At 33.7% G+C, this 25,938-nt stretch overlaps 1 protein-coding gene across 1 annotated transcript; it reads left to right on the top strand.

Annotated features, from left to right (window-relative positions):
* The first annotated feature begins 325 nt into the window (after positions 1-325).
* Positions 326-25,590, top strand: LOC145685566 (uncharacterized). Its single transcript, XM_081757957.1, has 6 exons — positions 326-340; positions 3,614-3,697; positions 6,116-6,295; positions 12,053-12,127; positions 22,140-22,223; positions 25,351-25,590. The coding sequence occupies exons 1-6, from the start codon at positions 326-328 to the stop codon at positions 25,588-25,590; spliced, it is 678 nt and encodes a 225-aa protein (XP_081614083.1).
* Positions 25,591-25,938: the final 348 nt, after the last annotated feature.

Below are 25,938 nucleotides of genomic sequence, written 5' to 3'. Positions count from 1 at the left end.
AGTGTTGCAAAAAAAGGATCAAAATATTTTGAAACGATTGATTTCCTTTAATTAATTATGTAAATTACTTTATTCTACATTAATTCAAATGGCATCATGATTACAAACCTTGACTACAAGGTTATTATTGTCTTATTGCGGAGTGAAAATATTTTAAATGTTAGAAACTTTTGACAATTAACTGAAATGCATCGGAAAACAATTAGTAATTTCCTTGTAAAAACATGCTTTTAACAGCTTTCTTTCCGTTCATTACTGAATAAAACTGCCAGAATTGTTTCATTTTATTACAGTGTAAGACAATCTCGTCTGAACAACAACAAAAATGAACGCATTTACCGTAAGTGTATTTGATTTTTAATGTTAGCATTATATATTTTTCTTATTCATAACTTAAATGATCACATGCTAAAATGGTGGACTTAATATGGTGCACTTGTTTATGAATTATATACATAAATATATTAAGTTGTAGATTGTATTTCATGACTTGATCAACGAAGCATTAACTGGAAAACCTAACAATGTGTAAAGTATTTCATTTTTACCGCTTTTTGTCTGCAATTAATTAAAATTATTCTGTTATTTCTATCTGTAGCCATTAGAAGTCAAAATTTATTTTTTGCACGAGTTACATCTTAACTTTAAAAGTAATTTACTTAAATTTTTATCCTTCGGACGGAAAAGAAAATTGAACTCCTTTCAGTCACTCAGGATTTAATTAAAGAATAGCGACCAACATGTATAAGCTGCTGTATTTTAGTATAAAATTTCTCCCTCAGTTTTCCTCTGGGTTTCATTTTTCAATAACGGTCACATAACATTTTCCCAACTTCAACTTACATTAACTATAAATCAAAACAATTTATAACAGATCGTCCTTTTTTGTTATACCACCAGGAACAACAGACAGAATTACTTATAGTGTGCTAATTAAAACCGAATTTTTTGAAAATATTGAAACATCTGATCACCTACTTTTAATAAATTTATTTGTCGACTTTAATCTTTCAAGCTTAAAAAGTTGTTGAGATACGTTTGTAATACCTTTAAAATACCTCAAATCGTGTTGGGAATGCATCTTTAACCTGGATAGCATGATATCACCCTAGCTTAAGAAAGTCAATGAACGCGTTTGAAAATGTATTTTAAATTGTTCGACGATTTCTACTGATTCCAACACAAGCGCCAGACAACGTCGGTATCAGTGTAGAGAGAAAGAATACAAAATTACACTTTTCCCTCGTATGCAGTAACTTTTTTTTTTTTTTAAATAGCTGCATCATCTGACCACCTGATATAGTCCTATAAGTACCAAATTGCATCTTTCCAACTTGAAGAACGTCTGAGACAGCCATTTTTTTTAAGTTTTTCTTACATTTTGACACCGCTTATTACCAAATTTGAGGTATGTGATGACGATATTACAAAATTAACTTCAATTGATGAAGTTGTTTCCCAGTGAGTCTATAGCAAAAATGTTTTCTTTTCTTTCTGCATGGGGAGATATGTTTCATGGAAAATATGTGTACCTTCTTACCCCGGAGGATACTCATTTGAGTGAGAATGGTCGATTTCCTTGTCGAAGTTTTCAAAAACTCAAAATAATTGTACCAATTTATCTTTAGTGAATAGTTTATTCTAACTTAGTGGTCTCGTAGTATACTTGATTTCCAGCATGAAGTTTCACTTCACAGTGAAATAATGAAAATTAAGTTCATGGTGTACATTAAATAGGTCTATATTCCGACTGGGGGTAGAGGTGGCGCAGTAGTATAGCGTTCAAACCTATTTTATGGGGTTCCACGATAACAGCTCGGGCCAAGTGAGTTTTGTGATGGACAAACATCCTGTGCGTGGGTTTTCTAAGGGTCTTCCCGTTTCCTTACTTTCGTTCTAAATATTAAGGCTATATCTTATGAATTCATTGTTCGTAAATGGTTATCTCGAATTACTGATACGGAACTGAAACGCACTCATCGAGTGCGAGTAGCCAGGCATGGTGGTGAGAAGAAAAATATATGCATAATTTTTACGCCTTTTTAGTACTCTTCTTGTATCATGTACTTCGTAGTAACACATTTTCTGAAAGATGTAACGTAAAATTTCTTTTGCATTCATGCCACGACCAGTTCATTCTATGAAATTGCTACCACGGCGTACTGTGAAATAAAACTAATACCTTCTATCTCCTCTGCAAAAATAAAAGTTAGAAATGCGTGTACACCGCTAGAACTTAGGTCTAAATGTCACAATAATTATAATTTCTCAAAATCTCGAAAGTGACTAACACGCCTTCCTAAGATGTTATTTTAATGATATTGTCGATGTAGTTATTTTTCAACACGATGGAAACAGCCTGACGTCCGGTTTCGCTGTAATACTGAAACCAAATGAAGTTTTCTTAGACGCTCATTATGGTTGGGACAAAGATAAAATCTTTTGAATCCAGATATAGACTTTGTAGAGGATTATGTAATGCAGTAAAACAAAAACGCTTAATGCCCTCAGGTTTTGTTGGTGCTAGCTGACACACTAAACTTATAGATTCGTGATTTTCACTTTAAAAGCGTTTAAGAGATCTGATCAGAATTATTTGTAAAATCTGCAGGTTGGAATTACGTCCTAGAAGTCTATACAATAAACGTCCTGAAAGACTAAAAGCATACATTTGTCTGCCAAGGCCCCGCTTTGAACTATTTTGTGAAGGTGATTTTTTCTTTATGCTGCATGGATAAGCATTTGTTTCCAAGGTCAAAATGGCGTGCCAAATTCAATTACCGTGACAATTTTGTTAAATAATCCTATCACCTTAACATTCATGGTACTCATATAAGCGTTTCAGCAAGTTATATTTTTTCTGTTTTAAGTAATTAGTACATTTCCCGAAACTCACTGTAGAGAAACGTTTGACAGTTCAACTCTTACTCTTGCATCTGATTCAATGATAAAACATATTTCATACCGATTCACCAAAAAATTCATAAGATTATCCGTTTCATATACGTACACATACAGTATAGCCCAGCAGCTTATTGTAGTGCTGTCTACAGAGTCCATCCCTAAACAACTGCCGTTCGCTGATGTATGTTGATGGTCAAGACACCATATCCTGTGAACAATTCTACAGTTGCGCCTTTGTTCAACAACACAACGGAATAAAATTGTTGCATGGTGATTCTTTCTATGTGGTAGGTCTTGGAAACGAGCGACAACCAATTTAAAACATGCAAATACCAAGAAAAGAGTGTCGTTAGTGCTAAGCAGTGGCGTTCACAATTACTTTTTCACTTCCTTGTTTTTTTTTTTTCTATCATGGATTTAAAGTTACTTAGAAACAATTTTAACGATAGTAGCTCATCACACTTTAATACTACTGTTGCAAAAGTTTCTAATGCTAAATTGACTCCTTTAGAGAAACGGTTTACAGGAACATATAAATCGTGGGTATAATGCCTAGAAACTAAGCAGTGTTTATACACAGTGCTAATTGTAAAAAAGTGGATTTTAAATCAAAACTACATCTTTAGTGATTAAATACTCCTTGTATATTTGATTTGGATATTTTGTAGAAATTCAATTTTCACTGAAAATTATTTTTCTTCTATTCAAGGTTATCTTTGCTCTCATTGCTCTTGCATCCTCTGCTTATGCAGTTGGTGTCCTTGGCGGAATTGGTGGAGGACTTGATTATTACGTAAGTAAAATGAGAATTAAGGTCATAAATATTTCTTAGACATTAAGTAGATTACTTGCGTTGCAAATTAATTTACGTTCATTGTTTTTACTATCCAACTTTATTTGAAGTAAATTAAATTGAGACAATTAATTTAAATTAACATCGTTTCTTCATCAACATGCTGTTTATAATTTCAAACGTATTCTGGTATTCAATTTTACATATATATTTTTTAGAAAAATAGTAGTTATAAAGTTGAATGTATTTAAGAAAATAGTAAGTCTTTATCCGACTTTTCCCGACGATCGTTAGTTATTTCGAATTGGGTGTCCCGTTAGCATAAAATCTATATGAGACATGAGCTACAGCTGAACTCCGGGATTCGAAAGACATGAGCTACTACCTATAATTAAACCCAGATATGAAGTGCCACATGCGTGTATGGGGATAACGTAAAAGTGATTACATTATTTCTTTTTCAACGTTGATTAGTTTCTCGCTTTTGAAATGATTTAAATTTCCTAATCAGGAAATGATTTAAATTTCCTGATTAATTAATATCACATGCATTGGTTTTATTGTATCATATCAAAATCTTAAGAAACAAGGCAATAAAAAAGAAAAACAATATATTCGCATTTTGAAATACATAACATGTAGAAAACAAATAAGGTGTATACGGTAGTCTAAAAAGTATTGAGTCTTTGGCATACGAGATGGCATTAGTGTCCTAAATTATAGATTCTGTGGTGTATTTTTTGCAAGCGTAACGTCTTTTGACAGCAGACGTTAAGCCAAAATAGTAAATCTGCAAAATTGATGGAATTCTTAGAATCGGAAATACTATATTGCGTCGTGAAAACTAGTGAACTTTTCTTAGAACTACGTTAGTTTTTACAATTTTTTCATAAAGTTAGTAATGGTGCGCAAACGAACCAAATATATTTTTGAACTGATTCAACACTATGATAAAAATTTGTAATATCCCAAAGCAAAGGTCAAAAATATTGTGGTCGAAGTGAGGAGAATCGCCACAGTAAATCTGAAAGCGTACACTACTGTGCATTCAGTTGCCTTGGAGAGGATTCGTGTCTCACATACATCACAAACTGTACTCTTGACAAATGGCGTGAGTTCACCTAGCAATTGAAAAGAAAGGATCTGAACTGGTCAATACAAATGATGTGTTACATCTCGTTGACAACGCTAGAACAAATACATTTTCAAGGACCCTTTAGAAATAAAGACAAATTGACTGGAAGGTTTTGATGCATACACTGTATAGGCCAAACCTGGAAACTCTGACTATCATTTGTTGCTGACCCTGCAGAATGATGTAAAGTTTAATTCGTTTAAGTGTGTGAATTGAATTACATGTCACTTTTTTTAAACCAGAAAGTATTGAAGTTCTATAGCAATGATATTACGATAACATTTAACATTTTATCTAAGAGACAAAAAGAGACAAAAAGATTTTATTTTGAAGTTATAATACCTCCAGAGGGCGAATACGTTTAGATGAACTTTTAGGTTGTGGAAGAGAATTTTAGTCGAGAGGAGAGTATGTGAATGCTCTCTCTGAATTTGCTGTAAGAGATCAGCATTAAATGTATGTAGGCGTAGATTACTCCAGCTCACTTCTTATTAAAACTATTTTCAAAAAAATCTTTTCTAGTAATGAGAATGATTCATGTTGAATTAAACTATGAGTTGAAATTTTAGAAACTGTTCTTAAGAAATTAGCAAAGTTGTGTAAATGCAGAGATTACTATTAATATCATTCCACTATAATACTACGAAGTTACGTAGACAAGAAGCACAATCCATTTCATATTTCGTAATCAGTCTTCGATCTCGGACACGTAAGTTTATTACGCGTAATTCTAAAACCATTTTGCTTTAAACGAATATATCGGCACCTTTTACTCAAACAAGTGGATTCTATTTCTCATTATGATATTAAAAGACGTTTGGGAACAGCGAGATCTAAATCCTGAAATTCATTAACAAATTTAATAGCGAGAATAAGTATAAGATCGAAGGTTAAACCTACCTTGAACTTTCCATCACAAAAGAGTATGTTTACCTTATTATAATAGTTTCGCATTAAGTGAATGTAGTATTGGAAAATAAATTAATACACATACAATAATGTTATTTTACACAAGGGCAGTGAATTCAGTGATACTATCCCTTCAATGCCGAATATGTAACTTTTAAATCTTTTTGTCTCTTACTCCTATGTCTGTTAAATGCCTCTTTTGAAAGCTATATAATCAGATAATATTTAGAAAGTATCTAGAATTATGCAGATGATTTTCATTTTCACTTATTTAATCACTATGACATAATACATGATTGAGGCATAAATACTAATTATCTTAATGAGATATTTATACAGCATTTTAGATAATAAATAAACTATTTACTTTTAAGGCTTACCCACGATACCAGTTTGGTTATGCTGTGAGTGATGCCCTTACTGGAGACAACAAACAACAGACTGAAGTTCGTGATGGTCCAGTAGTGAAAGGACAATACAGCCTTATTGAACCCGATGGCAGCCGAAGAATTGTTACATATGGAGCCGATGACATCAATGGTTTTAATGCTATTGTGAGACGAGTTGGTGGTAATCTTCACGCTGGAGTCGGAGGTTATGGTTATCTTGGTTAATTATATTAAACATCATCATATATGTATTCTAAGGAAATAAAATGAAAATAATGTTTTACATTATACCTATTATTGTTGAATTGCAAACTTTACTAGAATAAGAGTACATTTAATAGAGTTTCAATAGTTTATTAGCACTGTAGTAATAATGTCCGACATACTCGTAAAATACAGGCCATCATATTGTAAATTCTGAAAGTGTGTGAGAGATTCTCCATAGAATTATCATATCGCGTTGCTAAAATTATTTATAGGCCGATTTTTCATAATGCTCAATAATAAACATCACCTTCTTTCAAGAAGCTAAGTAAAAAAAGCAGTACAACTCTAACTTAAATATTGAAAATAGCAATATTACTTTTAAAGTTCTAGTAATTCCCATCTATCAACGCTGAGAACTTGTTTACTTCCACTACACCATCTAAAATATTAATCCTTCCTGATTCATGTTTAGCTCGTTAAAAGTTCTCAGTATTATATTATATATTATCTTCACTAATACTACTAATTAATATAAAATTGGGAGCAATTAATAAATAATAATAAAATGTTATAATTGAAAAAGTGAAAGTTAAAATATGAAGATTTTTGAGGAATTGGAAAAAGTCAAAAGTAAACTAGACTCTATAGAATGAGACTCGTCTACATGTTGGTCTCTATTTCAAATGATCTAGAGTTGAAAATTGTCATTTCGGTCTTGGTCTCACCTCGGATTATGCATTTGCTTATGTCAGTCTTATTTGAATTATCGAAAAATAATTAGGATGAAATTGAAAACTTAAAATTTCTGTCTAACTTTTACGTGATGTTTCGTACTTTTTCTCACTTTATTTTCCACTGAAAAATTATTATGAGGAATGTGTTATTTTGTGAATAAGTTACTAACGCACGAAATTTACTGTGTTGTGCGCACGTTATTTCGAAATTGGTCTCGAGTAGGAGTAAGAAGTTTCGGATTAAAAATCCTAAATTTTAGTTCGGAATTCACTTCAATAATTAGAAATGTCTAATAACATTGGTGCTGAAATGGGACTGTTATTTCTAATCAATTCTCCCGTTACTGTAACTAATTACTTTCAGTTGAATTAGCATTATTTAATATCTTTTTCAGACAACACAGTAACTTAGATACAAGCATTACTATATGGAAGTTATATTTTTACTGTAGTATTCACCAAAGGAAACCATGCTCACTAACTTAAGACATATTGGTAAGATACTTGTATACTTTTCTCATATATACAATTTTGTTTTATGTTTTATTATTGCTTCACTCCTTCTGAATTTACAAAACAAGTAACAGTGTCATGTGTGTGCCACGTGATGGACCACGGTTTGCAAAGCGTAATATTCTCTCAATTAATACTGACTTCAAAAGTGATCATAATATTTCACTTCAAATATTTTGAGAGAAATTAGATTTAACAGGAAATACATTCCTGTGATTCTTAATTGACTACAAGGAACAGTTTGTCTCTCCACATTACATTTTCTACTCTACAGTGATTACTGCTAAATTGGTAGATTTATGTCGTTACCAGTTTCAATTGAGAGATCTGAAAAGTAATGAAATATATGGTAGGGACATTTCATTGACTACGAAAAACCGTGTTTTGCTATTTCTTATCACTTTTATTCTGTAACAGTACAAGTGCCTTATTTTTGCAAATTCTGGTTTTAGTAGAGACAATAGAATATGAAAGAGATATATGTTCTTACTTCACTACAAAAACTGACTTCCCGCTATATACTGCTGTGTTTGATTTATGACTATCAACACCAAAACCGGAAGTAGTTTCCTTCCGGGTCTTTTGGTACCACTACGAGGCTAGGAAAGAATATTATTTCTTAGAATGGTAAATTGATTCCAAACGAACGCTTCTTGCTGTTTCTTATGGTATTTGTTCTATCTGCATCAACATTGAAACAGGGAGTCATAGTCCATTTCTGCCACATTTGTATTTACTTGAGAGTTAAACATGGAGATAAAATGAATTCGTGGGATGATTAATCGATTGAAATAAAAGAAAAAATCCGCTATGAGTTTTACATTTTGTTTGAATTTGTTAAAAATGTATTACTGTTTGCGTTTCGAACACTTTTGCTGTAACAGGCCGCAGTGGCTCAGTGGTACAGCGTTCACCTCTCGTCATGGGGTCCTCGGTTCTATTCCAGTACGTCCCAAGTGAATTTTGTGATGGATAAACGCCGTGTGCGTGGGTCTTCTTTGCGTTCTCCCGTTTCCTCCCACTTCCTTCATTCCATCATTTTATTAATTTCTCATCATCACAACTCTCCTTTAGCCTAAACGGCATAAGCGTGGGACGTAAAGCTTAAATGTTTCATTTCATTTTTTCATTCACGCTGTACTGTAATGTGGGGTTACGACCACAGTTAATTATCTCAATTAGATTTTTTTCTAAATACATATGGGGAGAGAGAGAGAGAAAGCGCATAGGGATCTGGATAATACAGCACTTAACTAATTAACTGGGAATGAATGAAATGAAATGCATGTTTTCTAATGAAAAAGGTCACGCAAAGGTTATGGGAGGAAAGGTTTTAATTTACCTCTGCCATGTCGATGTGATGAGCTTTCCTTAATGCCTGGTGATGCCTGGTCCTCCAATCGGCTAAAATAAGCTGGTTGATTGTTTCCTTTTGGGAATCGATTCCGGACCTCGCATTCGGGAATCAAGAGCCTCTCGTCTTAACGGCAACAGCATCTAGATGTCCTGGCCTCTTTGGAATGGCACCTTTGGCTTGAAATGAATGGTGAAAGCCCAGAGGTAAAAACGGACTTCCAATCGCAGTCATGACTACTCTTTAGAATAGCAGTCCAAAAGTGTGTTCCTAACGACTTCTGTCACACTTCTCACCTCGAGTGTTCTGTGTCTCCTTGGTTTGTTCGACTTTTCTGCTTTAGTTTCTCCCTGGTCCTCTGCACGTGCTCATCAAAATTATCTCGGTTAATGGGGAAGTCTATGAATTGCTGAAAGGGTGTGACTGAGTTTGTTTTGAAGAAATTACAGAAACTAGGAAGAGAATGGCCAACAGGAATTTGTATTAGGATAAGATGAGAACAGGAGGTAGTCTCTTTTTTTTATTGTTAAATGATTACAATTTTGGTTTGTATTATAACAACAACATACAGGGAGAATTCGAAATAGGTGTTAAGCCTGATATTCTCTACAAGACATCCACTATTTGATTCACAGATAAATTAGTGTCTATTTCTTGTTCGATTTGTATAGCAGTCAAAGCAGGCATTCCCACTTGTCCCAGTCTGTTGCGCGTGTAAGGAGTTTATCTTTTCTAAACACAAAAGTGTTTCATGCATGCTCATGATGACACTGATGGTGTCAATACCATTTGAAGAAAGGTTAATCGCTGGGGAAATGCGATTTGCGACTTAAAGTATACACATCAGAAATGGTATTGTGTTAAATGAATATTCCACATTTTAAAAATTATTTCCTTTCAAATTTATTTCGGGTTTATTGAGTAATATTCCATTCTTTCCATAAAAGTTTCCAATGTTTCCTTCTTTTGTAAAATCATTTACGTATGATGACAAGCTTGCACACCTTGTAAAATATTTTTGCCTCCATCACTAAAACGCTCAGATAGCTTCTTAAATGTTTTCTTTAAGATGGCACGATATTTTGGTTGAGATCTTGAATACTTGTTGTTTGATAATTTGGTTTCTCTTTGTCTGGTGATCTGTATATCAATGTTATTTTATCTACAACTTCAATTATATTCTGAAAAATGCTTAGTGATATTTCTTCCGTTTGTACATCCTGTAGTGTTCTTTTTCCAATGAAGTAATGAATGTATGAGCAAATGCTAGAGTAATATCTTCACCTTGCAGAAATTTATTCAGTACGTATGTCATTTCAAACATTGTGTAAAGACAAATAAATACGCGATGTAATGTAGATATGAGAGTTAGATGTATAACCTTTAGCGTCGTACGAGGAATTCTAATTTCTCCTTCCGTAAAGCTTCAAGAATTACAGTATTTTGAACATGAATGTCACAGTTTGCTTGGAAATGGTCAACGCAATGTTGAAGAACTCTATAACTTAGGTATTTAAGATCAAATGATGTTTCCATGTATTGAAGGCACCCGCGAGGAAACACTGATTGAAAATAATTATAAATTCTGTGCAAAACTAAAAGAAAATCCTTCATTTTCCAACTGAAAAGGTTGCAATAATACCAGATTAACTAGATGATGATAACATTGTGCATTGGCAGGATAAGGATTATCTTCTCTGATAATAGCTTAAACTTGTGAAATATATCTGTTCATAATGCCAGCAATATCAAACAGGTTTAGCCTTTATGAAGAAAGGCACTCTCGGAAGTTATTTACAAATGCTTTTGATATTACCTGGATACTTAATTGCTTGAATTTTGCAAATTTTTAAGAAAGAAAGAAAACATTCCACTGGCTTATCAGCTTTAGCATACACTAAACTGTCCTTTCATATTACTATAATGGCTTTCATCAGAAATTTTCTGCTAAAAGTAATTCTGCAATAATAACTTCATTCGTTGCTTTAACGCAACACAATATAAGGGCTTTTCACTTTTATGTGAAAGATGGGTTGAATTTCCTCGGAATCTATATATTTTCAGGAAGGGATCAAATGTAAATGGGATGAATCTAGGGCCACATTAAAGGGGGCTTAGGAGGGCTGAAGTCCCGGGCCTGTAGTTGCATAGGATCCTCAACTCTGATCAAAATATCAATTGGCTATCTAAAAGGAAATGTAGCCGCTTTCCGGATCTGCATCCAGCTGCTGTCCCATCCACGAGTGCTTTCAGGAGACCCAAACTTACCTGGTTAAGACATCAAAGAACATCCCGGATCGTCCTCGGGTCTCAACAATATGAGCATCAAGCACCGAGAGATTTGAATGTCTCGTCTCGATATCCTCACGAACATCCAGATGATCGCTCAGACCACGACACACAAAAATATCATTCATACATGCAACGAGAACACATTAAATAAAACGATACTATGCTTATTTATTAAATACAATATATATAAGAAAAGCAATCACAACACTAAACATTGACATGGATACAGACACTTGACTATTTCCACAAACAAAATTACACTTCACATTTCGCGAGATAATGGCCTTTTGTATCACGCATATAGATGAATGAAAGATTGTATTTAAGGTTTCACCACAAACACTTTTTCTCGTACCACTCACTAATGCACGGTGGGGTTAACACTGAGGGGTAACACTAAAGCAATCTCACGACGTAAGTTACTGGCAGCTGCGGGAAGAATTCGTAAAAGGTTGATAGTAGTATCCAGCAGGATGAATGCAGACAGTCGCACTATGTAAATTAGAATATTGACACTTCCGTTAACTAATTATACGCACAGGGTCTGCGGACCCGGGACTTTACTAAACAGGGGCTAGCCATAATAGCAGATGTTGATAAATCACAAGACGTGTGCCCCTTTTCTAAATTCTGTAGCGACTTAAACGATGGTGTTCGCTACCTTGATACGCGAAGAAAAGCTCCTAGATTTGAGGTGCTCCAGATGTAAGCTGAATTGACTGACTGGTCAATGCTGGCGGTTCATTTTTAAAGTGTGATCAGGTTAAGCCACTTGTATGGATATGCAAATTAAATGCTGAAATAATTTGCATTCATTTACAGGTCACTGGTCACAATGGAGCAAAACAAGATAACTTGTCGAGAGAACGTGGAGATAAAAATGGACTGAGCCATATGGTTGGCGCCGGTGAGTCGTTCTAACACATGGTCTGCTCTGGCCTGCCACAGTATTTACATAAATAATTGAAGAAAACACTTAATTCAGTTCCAAATAACTACAGAACGTAGTCTTTGTATATTAAGGAATAAGGAAGAAACACTGAGGATCCAAGTAATAGAAATACTATTATCATACATATAGTTCAGATAATGTATGTGGCCTTTGTTACATAAATTCTCTCACGGTTAAAAAACGTTTCAGATATATGTTTAGGTAAATTATGAAAGACTCTTTTGTTGTTGCTTCGTGGTAAAGAAATAAATTAATTGCAGCTCCCGCCGAAGAAAAGAAGTTCCTTGCGTCGCAAAAATAAAGCATAAATTGAAGAATGATTTATATCTTTCCAAAATATACAGTGTCCAAAAAAATTACTTATATAAGATGGTGACGGTTATGGAACCATAATGATACAATCATCAATATGACCAAAAATATTTAACATTCTTAACTTTCCTACTGTACTGTCATAGAAAAGTATTAGGCAAGATCAGTACTGGCCACAATTTTTTTCTAGCCCCGTCTTCCAGATGGGTTAATCCGGTCTTGGATGTCGTAGATATAAATTGAAATTACAAGTATTACCTTCTCAAACTCACTCAAAACAAAACCGAAGGTCTCGAAATTAGTTCCCTAGATCAACTTATGTATTATTGATGGATATCTCTAAGTATAAAGAGAAAGTACTGAGTCAATTGTTTCCTACACTCTAAGCCTTGTACACTAAACTCTAAAGATGAATTAGAAACGAAGTCACAAGAGAACTAATGATAAACGAATAAACTAAAATTCATTTGGGGGCACGTTACACTTTAGCGTGCCCGAGAAACCTAGGTCCCCCCTCTAATGACGTCATTATCAATTTCACTCTTTATAGTGTAACATCAATTGTATGGGAGTGGTCTCTTTGCACAATGGCCAGTAAACACGACCTTCTTGGGGTGTTGGCTTTGTTGCAGGGTCAAGATGTTTGCCGCCCTGACCCCCTTCTGGATTTCTCACTGTCATTAACTTTCGCAAAGTTCAGGAAATCAGGAACACATTAGAGTTTAAAACATTAAGGGTTAAACTACTGTTGAAGTACGGTTGAGAAACTTCAATTACGTGAACTTCAAAGGTAAGAAGAGGAAGGAGACAGTGAAGTAACACACGTTACAGATAGGGCGAGAAATGGCATATGACAGGAACTTCACTAAGACAAGATTTCCGTGATTGTGCTGTTATTATATATTCTTCATTTCGCTAAAAGGTTTGATAATGAATCTCTTTCTCAATTTCCAAAACCACAAAACATGAATTATTTAACACAACACCCTACCAGTATACATAAGTTTAAGGATTATATTTTAAATTTCGAACAGAAAAAAAATAAAGAAAAAAAACATGTGAATATTTTAAGATGCTTTTAATTTTCACTTTATTTAGAAAATGAACATTGTTACATATTCGTCAAACCCCTAACCAAGATAACCGATTCTACGGAGACCTTGTGCATCATATCCCCAGGCGCCGTATCCGTCACGTCCGTAAGCTCCAAGACCGTATCCACCAAGCCTGTATCCTACAATACCATATCGGCCACCTAGACCGTATCCAGCACTAAGTCCGTAGCCACCATAAGCACCGACTACGGGAATTGTAGCAATGGAGATACGGTTATTATTCTGGCTGCTGACTCCACTGCTGAAGAGAACGGCTGTAAAAAATACAAACATGAAAATGGTATGAATGAATTAAATAATATCTAAAATTAAAAAAAAAATAGTGTTAAACTTCTTTACAAGATAAGTTAAAGTGAGTGCGTACTTAATCTTCAAAGCTTAAATTCATTTATTGGTTTCACTAATATGTCAATGTAGCAAACTCTGTTGTTTATTTCTAGGTCCGGTTTAGTGTGCTGACTTGATGCGATTTTAAAATAAACTACAAACATTACTTTTAAGAAAAGGCCAGACAAAGTTTGGTTCCAAATTCCATTATGTGGTATTCCTTACTTTCCAATTGTTATGTTAATAGGTCCACAATGAGAACAGAATGTTACTATTATGTAATACTTTAAAAACTGCTATTTCGCTTACTTTAATTCTTTAAATTTACGGCTTCGATGTATACGTTCGCACATGCACTCATATTATTAATAAACTATCTACTGTAATACAAAATCAGTATTTTTATCTCCTTGGCAACATTTTTCAATATTGATTTTTTCATTATTCACATTAAAGTCATAAAAGTAAATGAAACTAGAAAACAATATAAGAAAATGACTTTATTATTGTAATTATATTTATTCTTCTTCAATTGTTGAAATTCTGTACCTGTTGCTCATTAAATTTTCAGCCAATATGTGCCTTTAAGAACGTACCTGCTTAGTGGTAAAGCGTGCCCTGCTTACAAAGGCAGCAGTGTGATTGCATAGGGGCATTAGTCAATCGCGAATTATCACATTAATAGAACTACAACATACACAACTGTTCCTTGACTGCAATTGTCCGGTAATAAATGTTCGTAACACATTTAATATACTAGAGAACACTGAGCTAATACTGTACATACGTATGTCAAAAGTGTAATGTATAACTAACTCATTGTTAAATAATTTATTTAATACATACCATAAGAAGTTCCGAAGAACAAGGCGAGGCACAAAAAGATAATAGAGGACATCTGTGAACGAGAAAATATATTTTCATTAAATCTACAATATTATTGCTCATGTTATTGTTAAATCTAGACACAAAAGAAACCTATAATTAGTATTCAGAAGTTCATATATTGGCGTTGCAATTTCTGATAACTTTTAAGTTTAATACAGAAATATTAAACTGCTAAGGCGCTTTTTGAATTTTTCATGGTTTATATGAATTTCTTGTGTTCGCTTTTTATGCATGCCTGGTATAAATCGATATAGGTTTAATTAGTGAAGAACATAGGATGTTAAAAAATTTTATAACTATTTACAGATCATCCGCGTTGCAAATGTAAATGTTAAAATTATTTTAAGTTTCCAGTCAGGTTGAATTTTTTTAGCTTAAATGTTTAAATGAAAATGAGAATTTGCAGAAAAAATCATGTTTAAAAAAATAAAGACGTATTTTATTATAATGTAGATTGAAAACGTAGATATGGAGATTGTAGAAGCGATGAAAAGTTTATATTATTATTATTATTTGTAGTAGTAGTAGAAGAAGTAGTAGTGCTACTATATTTATAAAAGTCGGCATGTATTTACGGAATTTCCGGGAAATATTTATTTCACCTACGGCGAGTGTAATTTATTATTTCTTTCTAAGATCCAGGGAGGGTGGGAACTCAAAGAAACTAGAGATCGTATTCTACTGAAACTGAATACAATTTTCGGTTACTAATGTTATCGGGACAACTATTTTGTAAACCCATAATAGGGGTGGCGAAGATGAAATTCACTCCATCATTCTTGAGTGATTTTAAAGTTTGGTAGTGAAAGAAATTGAGGGTCTCCAGGGAAGTGTATCTGAAATACCACTAAAAGCCGAATATATATATGGTCAAGTTATTTAAGACCATATGCATCAATTGGCTGGACAATCCAACCCTATATTCTTCACACATGCATAATCCATGCGGCGGATATCATTGTTGGTCATCAAAGGAAAGATATACAATATAACTTTAAAGCAAAATAATGGAAGATCATCAGCCAGTACTTCTGACATATCAAACAATGAGCATTGTGACCACGACATAAAAAAAACTAAAAAAATTGACTTTAGTCTAATATTAAGGTTTCGTTTTAAATTGAAATATCCAAATAAAATAAAATATAAATTTAACAATTTTAATAGTTAAAACAATTACAGCAAATTTATCAGCGTAAAATATACTTATTTCCCACATCTCAGCATAACATTTGGCATTTTGGTTTCCACATCCTGCACGTTTCTCCAAAACTAAAGAAATGATGCCTCAACGTATGCAATCTAATTATTCCTTAGAAATAATTAGTATATAAAATTGCCAGAACTGAAAATCAGAGTCATAGTCGGAAAAGGGGATATGAAAGGCAAGTTATATCTTTTTTCAAATACACAGATCATAGAAAATTACGAAATTTAAACGTAAGAAATTATTTATGAAATAGCAAACACGTACACATTAAGTTTGGAAATAATTAGTGAAAATGAAAACTCTTTACATTAAATAAAACTTGAAAACTTTTCTCCCTAAATCAAATCAATGAAAAAATATAAAAAAAACATCGAAAAAATTACAAAAGTATCAACATAGGTTAGGAGCAATGAAGAATAATGATGTAAGATCCAACAAATGACCAGAAGCTGATAGTTGGCAAAAAACGCAAAAATGCACTTGATAATTATCATTTTTGTATTTTAAAAGGAAGTGTAATATTATGTGGATTTAAAGTACATTTTTCTATGTTACAAGAAATATATTATTTGGTCTAGGAATTAATTCATGCGGTTTTACAAAAGATGGCGTAACTAGCTTATTGTCCCATAGTTTCGTTGATCCAAACATGCGTTTAAAACTACTGTCATTGAGCATCTTGTTTAGTATATGTCAGTTGCTTGAAGCGGAAACAACAACATTTTTTCTTCAACTGAAAATGGCGCATTTTGTGCCTGATAAAGTGTTTTTGCGGGGAGTTATTCTTCATTGCTTTAACATGAAGAAAAGTGCTACCGCAAGTCATCATATTTTAGTGGAAGTGTTTGGTGACCATGCTCTAGCTGAGCGAACGTGTCAGAAGTGGTTTGCACGGTTTAAAGGTGGTGATTTCAGCTTGGAAGACCAAAAGCAATTTGGACAGCCAAAAGAATTTGAAGATGAAGAATTGAGAGCATTGCTTGATCAGGATTCGTGTCAAACGCAGGACGAACTTGCAGAAGCATTTGGAGTTGAGCAAACAACAGTTTCCAAACGTTTCAAAGCCATAGGAATGATTCAAAAGATGTCTTATTGGGTTTCACATGAATTGAAAAGAAAGACGTTGAAAGAAGAAAAACCGTTTGCGAATTGCTGCTTCAAAGACAGAAAAGGAAGGGATTTTTGCATCGAATTGTAACTGGTGATGAGAAGTGGATTCATTACGAGAATCCTAAACGAAAAAAGGCCTGGGTGAAGCAAGGTGAACCAGGTCCTTCACGACCGAAACGAGATATTCATTGTGCAAAGATTATGCTGTATATATGGTGGGATTTGAAACGTGTGGTGTACTATGAACTTCTGAAACTTGGTGAAACTATTAATGGACACCGCTATCGACAACAATTAATGCGTTTGAAGCAAGCTCTGGCCTGAAAACGACCAGAATGAAATAACAGGCATAATAAACTTATTTATCAAGATGATAACGCTCGACCACATGTCGCAAAACCAGTCAAAACCTATTTGGAAAATATCGGATGGAAAGTGTTACTCCACCCGCGATATTCACCAGACACTGCTCCGTCTGACTACTACTTGATCGATTGCATGAATAACGATTTGATTGGACAGCGGTTCACTTCTTCAGAAAATATCGAAAAATGGATCTTTGATTAGATTGCTTCAAAAGATGAGGAATTCTTTCGACACGGAATCCGTAAATTGCCTGAAAGATGGGAGAAAGTAGTGGCTAGCGATGGACAATATTTTTGTTAACGTATTCATTTACTTTGTTTTTGAAATAAAGCTTCAATTTTTATTAAAAACCGCACGAATTAATTCCTACACCAAATAGGTTCCATCCTATTATGATTAATATACAGTACATTACCATTTTGTTAAGGTTTAATTTTCCTTGAATATAGCTTCTCTTGTTGGATCTGCACTATAAAAGGCAACCATGTTGCTCTCTTTATGTGTCAATATATAAGGAAATTACAAAAGATATAACAAATATTTTCTCTGCTGTAGCATTTTCTATTATAGTGTTGCAAAAAATGATCATGGTATTTTGAAGCGATTGATTTCCTTTAATTAATTATTTAAATTGCTTTCTTTTGCATTTCTTCAAATGGGTGTTATTAGGAATCTGGACTAGAAGGTTATCAATGCATTATTGTGGAATGAAACTATTTTAAATCTTGAAAACTTCTGATATTAAATTAAATAAATCGGAAAACTATTAGAAACTTCCTTGTACATACCAACACGCTTCTAGCAGGTTTCTTTCCGTTCATTAAAGAATAAAACTGCCCGATTTACTTCTATTGAATTACAGTTTAAGACAATCTGGTCTGAACAACAACAAAAATGAACGCATTTACTGTAAGTATCTTGAATTCGTTAATGTTAGCATTATTTAATTTTGTTAGTCGTAAATTATCATATGTTGAAATGATGACCATAACATAAGATGCCATTGTTTGTGAATTCATGTGCATAGTATTTAATCTGTAGAATATATTTCATGACTTCGTCAACCAAGCATTAACTGAGAAAACTAGCAATGTGTAAAGTAATTCCGATTATCACGCTCTTTTTCAGTAAGAAATTAAAATTATTCGAACTCTTTGTGGTATTTTACTCCATTAGATATCAAAAGTCTTTTTATGAATGAGCTACAGTTTATCTTTAAAAATAATTACCTTAATGCCTATTCTTCGAACAGAAACAAGATTAACCCCTTTTTAACATGCATGATTTAATTAAAGACAGTGTTGAAATGAAACGAAACGAAATCTTGTTGTTTAACTTCCTTTGATTATGAGCCAATGACTGAAGCAAGTGAATGATGATGGAATAATTTTTGAAATGAGAAAGTGGGAGGAAACGGGAGTATTCCGAAAAAAGCCACGTACCAATGTTGTCCACCACAATTTCATTTGGCCGGTGTTTGGACTAGGGAACTCACAAACCAGAGGTAAGCACTCTACCACTGAGGCACTGCGACCCCGGATTTAATTAAAGATTACCGATTAATATCTATACTATACTGTATTTTAGCATAAAATGTCACCCTGAGTTTTCCTTAGGATTTCATTTTTGCAATCAAACTGACATGACACTTTACCAACTTGAATGATACACTAACTATAAGTTAAAACTATTTGTAACAAATCATCAGTTTTTTTGTTATACGACATAATACAACAGTCAAAATTACTTATAATGTGCGCATAAAAAACGATTGATTTTTTTTTGAAAATATTCGAACATCTGACCGCCTATTTATAATCAATATATATTTGCCAAGTTTAATCTTTCTAGCTTGAGAGAGTTTAGAGACACCTTTACATACACTTCGAATCTCCTTAACAGTTTTTGTCGCCCCATCTTTAAGCTGGATACCATAACAACAACTTAGCTAAGGAAGACAATAAATGTGGTTCGAAATGTATTTTAAATTGTTCGATAGTTTGTTTTAAATTGTTTGATAGTTTCCCCTGATGCAAAAAACGATTATCAATCAGTCACTCTCATTGTAGAGAGAAAAAGTAGAAAATGACCCTTTGTTCTACTTATATAGTAATTTTCAAAACGCTAGACCAGCTGGTATAAATCTTTCAAGTTGACGAACCTGTGAAACAGTCAAGTTTAGCTTACATTTTGACAGCGCCTACTCCTCATAGGATACATACCAGTTTGAGGTATATGATGACTATATTGAAAAATTAATTTCGATTGATTAAGTCGTTTCTCAGTGTTTGTATAGCAAAAAGGGCCGTTCTTTGGCTAGAGAGAACTGATTCGTGGAAAACTACGCGTGCCTTCTTCTCACATAGGAGTCTCATTTCAATGAAAATTGAATGATTAAAGCCAAAAAAATGACAAAATTTCCTTAAGATACGTCCTTCTATGAAGGTTGTATAGGTCGTATACGTATTCCTAGAACGAAATATGGGTTGACGATGATTAGAAATTTATCTTAAACTATTCATCTGTGTTGTTGTGATTTGTTGAAAACCACACAAAAAGCGCATTTCAATATTGTAATTGTATTGTAGAAAATATCCTTCCCACCTGCTTAAAGCGAAACTTTTCAAGAACGCTCCAATAATTTCCCGTTTACTTGAAATATGTGATTTATATAAAGAGTTTAATTGTGCAACCGAATTTAGGAGAGTCGCGAGATACTATACTTTGTGTAACGTAAATATGTCAGCATTCCTTCTTAGAATATATATTTTGAACGATAAGATTTCATAAGACAAAGTAGTTCTGTTCTCACTAACTGTGCTGAAAAGTAAATTTTGGGTTTGTCCTCAGTGTTACTGTAAAAGGCAAGAAAAAAGATTGATTACAATGTTGCAAAAATTGTTAAAAATCCTACTTGCAGCAAAGAGAATTTTTCAAAAACGCAAAATATTATGCCCATTCATCTTTAGCGAAGAGATAATCCTAAATTAATGGACACGTGTTATACTTGATTTCTCGCATGAAATTTTACTCCAAACTGGAACATACCTACTTCTTAAGTAAATAATATTCAGTATCATCACTGGCACCGATAGTATAAAACATCAACCTTTTATATTAAATAATAACAATTAGAGTAGGTATGCAAGGGGATGGTTTGGTAATGGGTTGGCATAACTTCAAATCCAAAAAGAAATTCCATATAATAGGATCAAACCAAGAACCTCAATCATACGAGGACAGTATCCACATTACATATAAAATAATCAATTATAATATACAGGTTCTCATTTTCAAACTGTAATATGAAGAAAACTATAATCTTGAAATATAATAACAATTTAAAGATGAAATTCAATATCATTGGGAATATCGAACAAGAATAATAAATCATCAGTTTAGTCAGAGAGTTCCTCACAACTTGCCTGAAGGGCTTTATACTACAATTATTCATTCAGTAAAACAAAATAGTCCAGGTAGTGAGATAATACCTCATACATTTCAAACTGAATTTTCTTCATACAAAGAATTCTAAATATCTTTAACTCGTGATAGAAATTCAAATTACTAAACTGACCAGATGTGAATTTCCAACTTACCAAACATAGATTTCGTACCAATAACATACATTACAAACAGAATGGAACCAGAACACATGCGGCATTCGTTAAATTGTAATATTATAACATGCTAAAACTAAGAAAAATGGCATTTCACTCCGACATCAAGATACGCCGATATCAATTTCGTATGATCTATAAGCAGTCCTAAATCGATATATTTTTCGAAAATTGAATATTCACTTTAAACTCAAAACACAAGTCATATAGAGTACAATTACCTTTATCAAATACTCCTCGATATTGGACTCTCCTTTAAAACATTGATATACATCGGATGTTATCAAGGCGTAACTTCATAGCAAGTAACTCAATTACAAAACGAGGCACTAGATCATGTTTGAGCGCTTTTGGAAACCACAATCTTAAACAGTGTTGTGCTAGTGAAACTCTATATGATGTGATTAGCAGTAGAACAGGAAAAATACAGTGAACTGAATAGGCTGTAATAGTATAAAATAGAGAAACTCTACAACTTTTAAAAATAACAATTGTGCTTGCTTTATGTGCTATAAGGGTGACGAAAATCCACATCGACATAAAATTGTTGGATATTGTTTCCTGCCATGCGATAGCTTTTCGAAACCAGTTATAACAAGTTTAAAATATGCCAAGAGAAAATTTTCATTAGTACGAAGAATTAATGTTCGCAATCAACATTTTTGTTTACTTCCTTGAGACCATATAGAAGTTGTTACTTTCTATCATGGCTTAGAAATAACTTGAAAACAATTTCAACAATAGTTCGAAAACTTTAATACTTCTATTCTAAAGGATTTTAATTCTAAATTATAATTGATTGTTAGAAAAACTGTTTACTGGAATGTGTAAATCAGGAGCGTAACGCATAGAAACAATGCACTGTTCATATGCAATACTAATTGTGGACAAAAATAAATTTTGAATCAAAACTAAATTCTTTAGTAAGTAAATATTTCTTGAACGTAGTATTTCAGTATTTTGTACAAATTCATAAATAAATGAAAATGTTATTTCACTCCTACTTAAGGTTATCTTTGCTCTCATTGCTCTTGCGTCCTCTGCTTACGCAGTTGGTGTCCTTGGCGGAATTGGTGGAGGACTTGATTATAATGTAAGTACAATGAGAATGCAGGTCAAATATTTCTTAGAGTTTGCGTAGTTTGCTTGCATTACTAAGTTACATTCATCACTTTTACTTTCCAACCTCATTTACTGTACAACAAATTGATCTTTCATTTGAAGTCAATTAAATTAAGGTAATTAGTTTGAATTAGCATATTTTTCATCAACATACCGTTTATAAATTCAAACATATTCCGGTACTTGATTTGTTATATTGTTTAAAAAATAGTAGATATAAACTTATATTCATTTAGGAAATTAGTATTTGTTCATCTGACTTTTCCTAAGGTTGGTTAATTGCGTGTCCCATTCAGCATATGAATGTCATATGAGAGATGATCTTTAAGCTGAAGACTGGATCCGAAGGACATGAGCTACTCCCTATAATCAAAATTAGGTCTTCCATGCAAAATACGCAGATGGTAATAATGTAACCATGATTGAGTTATCTTCCTAACGTTGACTAACTCTTTGCTTTGGAAATAATTACACTTTTGAGGAGGTATACAACAAAAATAATACCACTTGATCGTCTTTAAAGATCAAAAACGTCACGGAAAAGGCATTTTTACGTCAAGCAATATATCAGTATCTACTGATTTTGAGTTAACATTTTCGATCCTGGGCTAATCTATTTTTTTTACTCTGGTATCCTGGGGTTATTATTCTTTCTAAAAATATATATAGTAGATTGCTAAATAATATTATGTACCCTGAAAACATTGCAAACTAATTTTTGGACTTTCGATTTTATTACGAATATAACATTTGATTTTGTAAAAAGCGGGTATTTTGCTAGCTTGGTGTTTGAAATATGTGCTTTTTGACCAATCGAAAAAGACAATGATATATAAGAATAATACTAACATATACTGCTAATGTTTACACTGTGGACATTTCTGCACTGTTTTAACAATTTATTTTCAAATACATATGTATTTTGAATAATAAGTGATTTACACAAATAATAAGTATACATCCGCACCTTATTTTCAAACAATTGAGTGCTGCTTCGCATTATGAATTTAAAATGTGGTTCAGAACAACAAGAATTCCACCCTGAAATTCGCTTACATATTTAATAGCTATAATGCCTTGAGAACGAAGGTTAAACCTACATTGACTTTTTGCAATCACATCAGAGATTGTTTCCAGCTATAATATATTCGTTTTGTATTAAGTAGATGCAATATTGGAAAATATATTAACACGACCACAATGTTTCTTTAAAAAAAAAACAAGAAAAGCAGTGAATTCAGTGGTAATTTCCCAGGAATGTTGAATATATAATTTTAAATCTTACTGTCTCTTACTATAATATTTCCGATACTTCGTAAAGCTTCAAAATAACTACGAGGGCTATCCAGAAAGTAGATTACGTTTTGGAATAAAAATTCAACAAAGTATAGGAAACAAATTTTATTATATACAGATGAAAGCCACACACAAATACTACTTTTCGACATAGTCACCATTCAAATTAAGGCATTTATCGTAGCGATGTACGAGCTTGGAAATTCCTTCGTCGAAAAATTCGGCCGCCTGCGACTTCAACCACTTCGTTACCTCTTCTTGCAGCTGTTCGTCGTCATCAAAACGCTGCATAGCCAGCCACTTCTTCATTGCTGGGAATAGGTGGAAGTCGCTCGGTGCCAGGTCGGGACTGTACGGCGGATGAGGAAACAACTCCCACTAAAAAGATTCAAGAACTTCACGCGTGACATTTGCCGTGTGGGGCCGGGCGTTGTCGTGAATCAACAAGATCTTAGAGCTCAACATTCCTCTGCGCTTGTTTTGAATTGCTCTTCTGAGGTTTTGCAGAGTTTGGCAATACCTTTGAGCGTTTATTGTAGTGCCTCTTTCCAGGAAGTCCACCAAAATCACACCTTTTCTGTCCCAAAAAACAGTCGCCATCATCTTCCTTGCCGACATTGTTTGCATGCATTTCTTGGGTTTTTGGGGAGAACCTGTGTGCCCCCACTGCATTGATTGCAATTTCGTTTCACAGTTCACGTGTTTCACCCATGTTTCGTCACCAGTAACGATGCGATCGAGTAAAGAGTCACTATCCTTATTGTAGGCGTCCAAAAAGTGCAACGCTGCAGCCATTCGCTGATTTTTGTGGTCCTCTGTCAAGATTTTTGGAATCCATCTTGCACAAAACTTGTGGTAACCAAGCTTTTCGCTGATGATTTCGTGCAACAAACTTCGCGAAATTTGTGGAAAACTCAAAGAAAGTTCCGTTATTGTGAACTTTCGATTTTCACGGACTTTAACATCGACTTTTTCGACAAGTTCGGCAGTCACTTTGCTGGGTCTCCCACTTCGATCTTCGTCGTGAACATTGGTTCGGCCATTTTTAGAACTTATGACCCACTGTCGCACTCCACCTTCAGTGATAATGTTGTCCCCATACACTTCACACAGCTGCCGATAGATTTCTATCGGTTTACAGTTTTTTGCTGTCAGAAACCTTATTACTGCACGCACCTCGCAGCTCGCGGGATTTTCAATTAACGCAGACATTTCAAACCGTCACAGTATCTTAACGGAGCACAGCACGAACCTCTCACTAGCACGGCTAGATGCCGACTGAGCTGCGCAACGCTCTGACCCCAAGATGGCCGCGCTAGCCCCGCCCCTAGCGGACACAGACGAAAACGTAATCTACTTTCTGGATAGCCCTCGTATTTTCCAGCTGTAAAATCACATAATATTTAGCTAAATCCTAGAATTATGTAACTCAATGGTCGAGCATTCACCTCCGGTGCTTGGGATCCGTGGTTCGAACTCAGCTCGCGCCGTGTGGATTTTGTGGTGGACAAACATCATGTTTTGTGTTTTCTCGGGTGTTCTCCCGTTTCCTCGCACTTTCTCCATTCCACTATTTCATTCATTTCTCATCATCACTGTCTCCTTTAATATAACAGGCATAACTGTGGGACGTAATACTCGAATATTTCATTTCCTTTTTTCTTAAAATTATGTAGAGGATTTTCACTTTCACTTATTTTAGCAGTACGTCACGATACATGAGAGAATCATAAACTACTAATTATCTTAATGAAAAAAAATATACAACATTTGAGATAATAAGTGAATTATTTTCCTTTAAGGCTTATCCACGATACCAGTTTGGTTATGCTGTGAGTGATGCCCTTACTGAAGACAACAAGCAACAGACTGAAGTTCGTGATGGTCCAGTTGTAAAAGGACAATACAGCCTTATTGAACCCGATGGCAGCCGAAGAATTGTTACTTATGGAGCCGATGACATCAATGATTTCAATGCCATTGTGAGAAGAGTTGGTGGCAATCTTCACGCTGGAGTCGGAGGTTATGGATATCTTGGGTAATTATCTTAAACATCATCACATATGTATTCTAAGGAAATAAAATAGAAGTAATATTTTACATTGAAGTTATTGTTATTGAATTCCAAAATTTACTAGAATATCAATACTTATCATAGAGTTTAAATAGTTACTTAGCTGTGAATCGTGAGCACTGTGATGTCTAATATAGAATGCAGGCGTTTATGTCGGTAATTCTTAAATTGTGTGAGATGTTATCTATAGATTCGTCTTGATGCACTGCTATAATTATATATATATATATATATATATATATATATATATATATATATATATATATATATATATATATATATATATATATATATATTACTGTAGTATTGTTACTAA

The sequence above is a fragment of the Thermobia domestica genome, chromosome 5 (genome assembly GCF_964235325.1).
Source record: "Thermobia domestica chromosome 5, izTheDome1.hap1.1, whole genome shotgun sequence".
Classification (NCBI taxonomy): domain Eukaryota; kingdom Metazoa; phylum Arthropoda; class Insecta; order Zygentoma; family Lepismatidae; genus Thermobia; species Thermobia domestica.
Note: the sequence above shows the minus strand (reverse complement) of the source record. Positions and strands in the feature narration are given on the sequence as shown.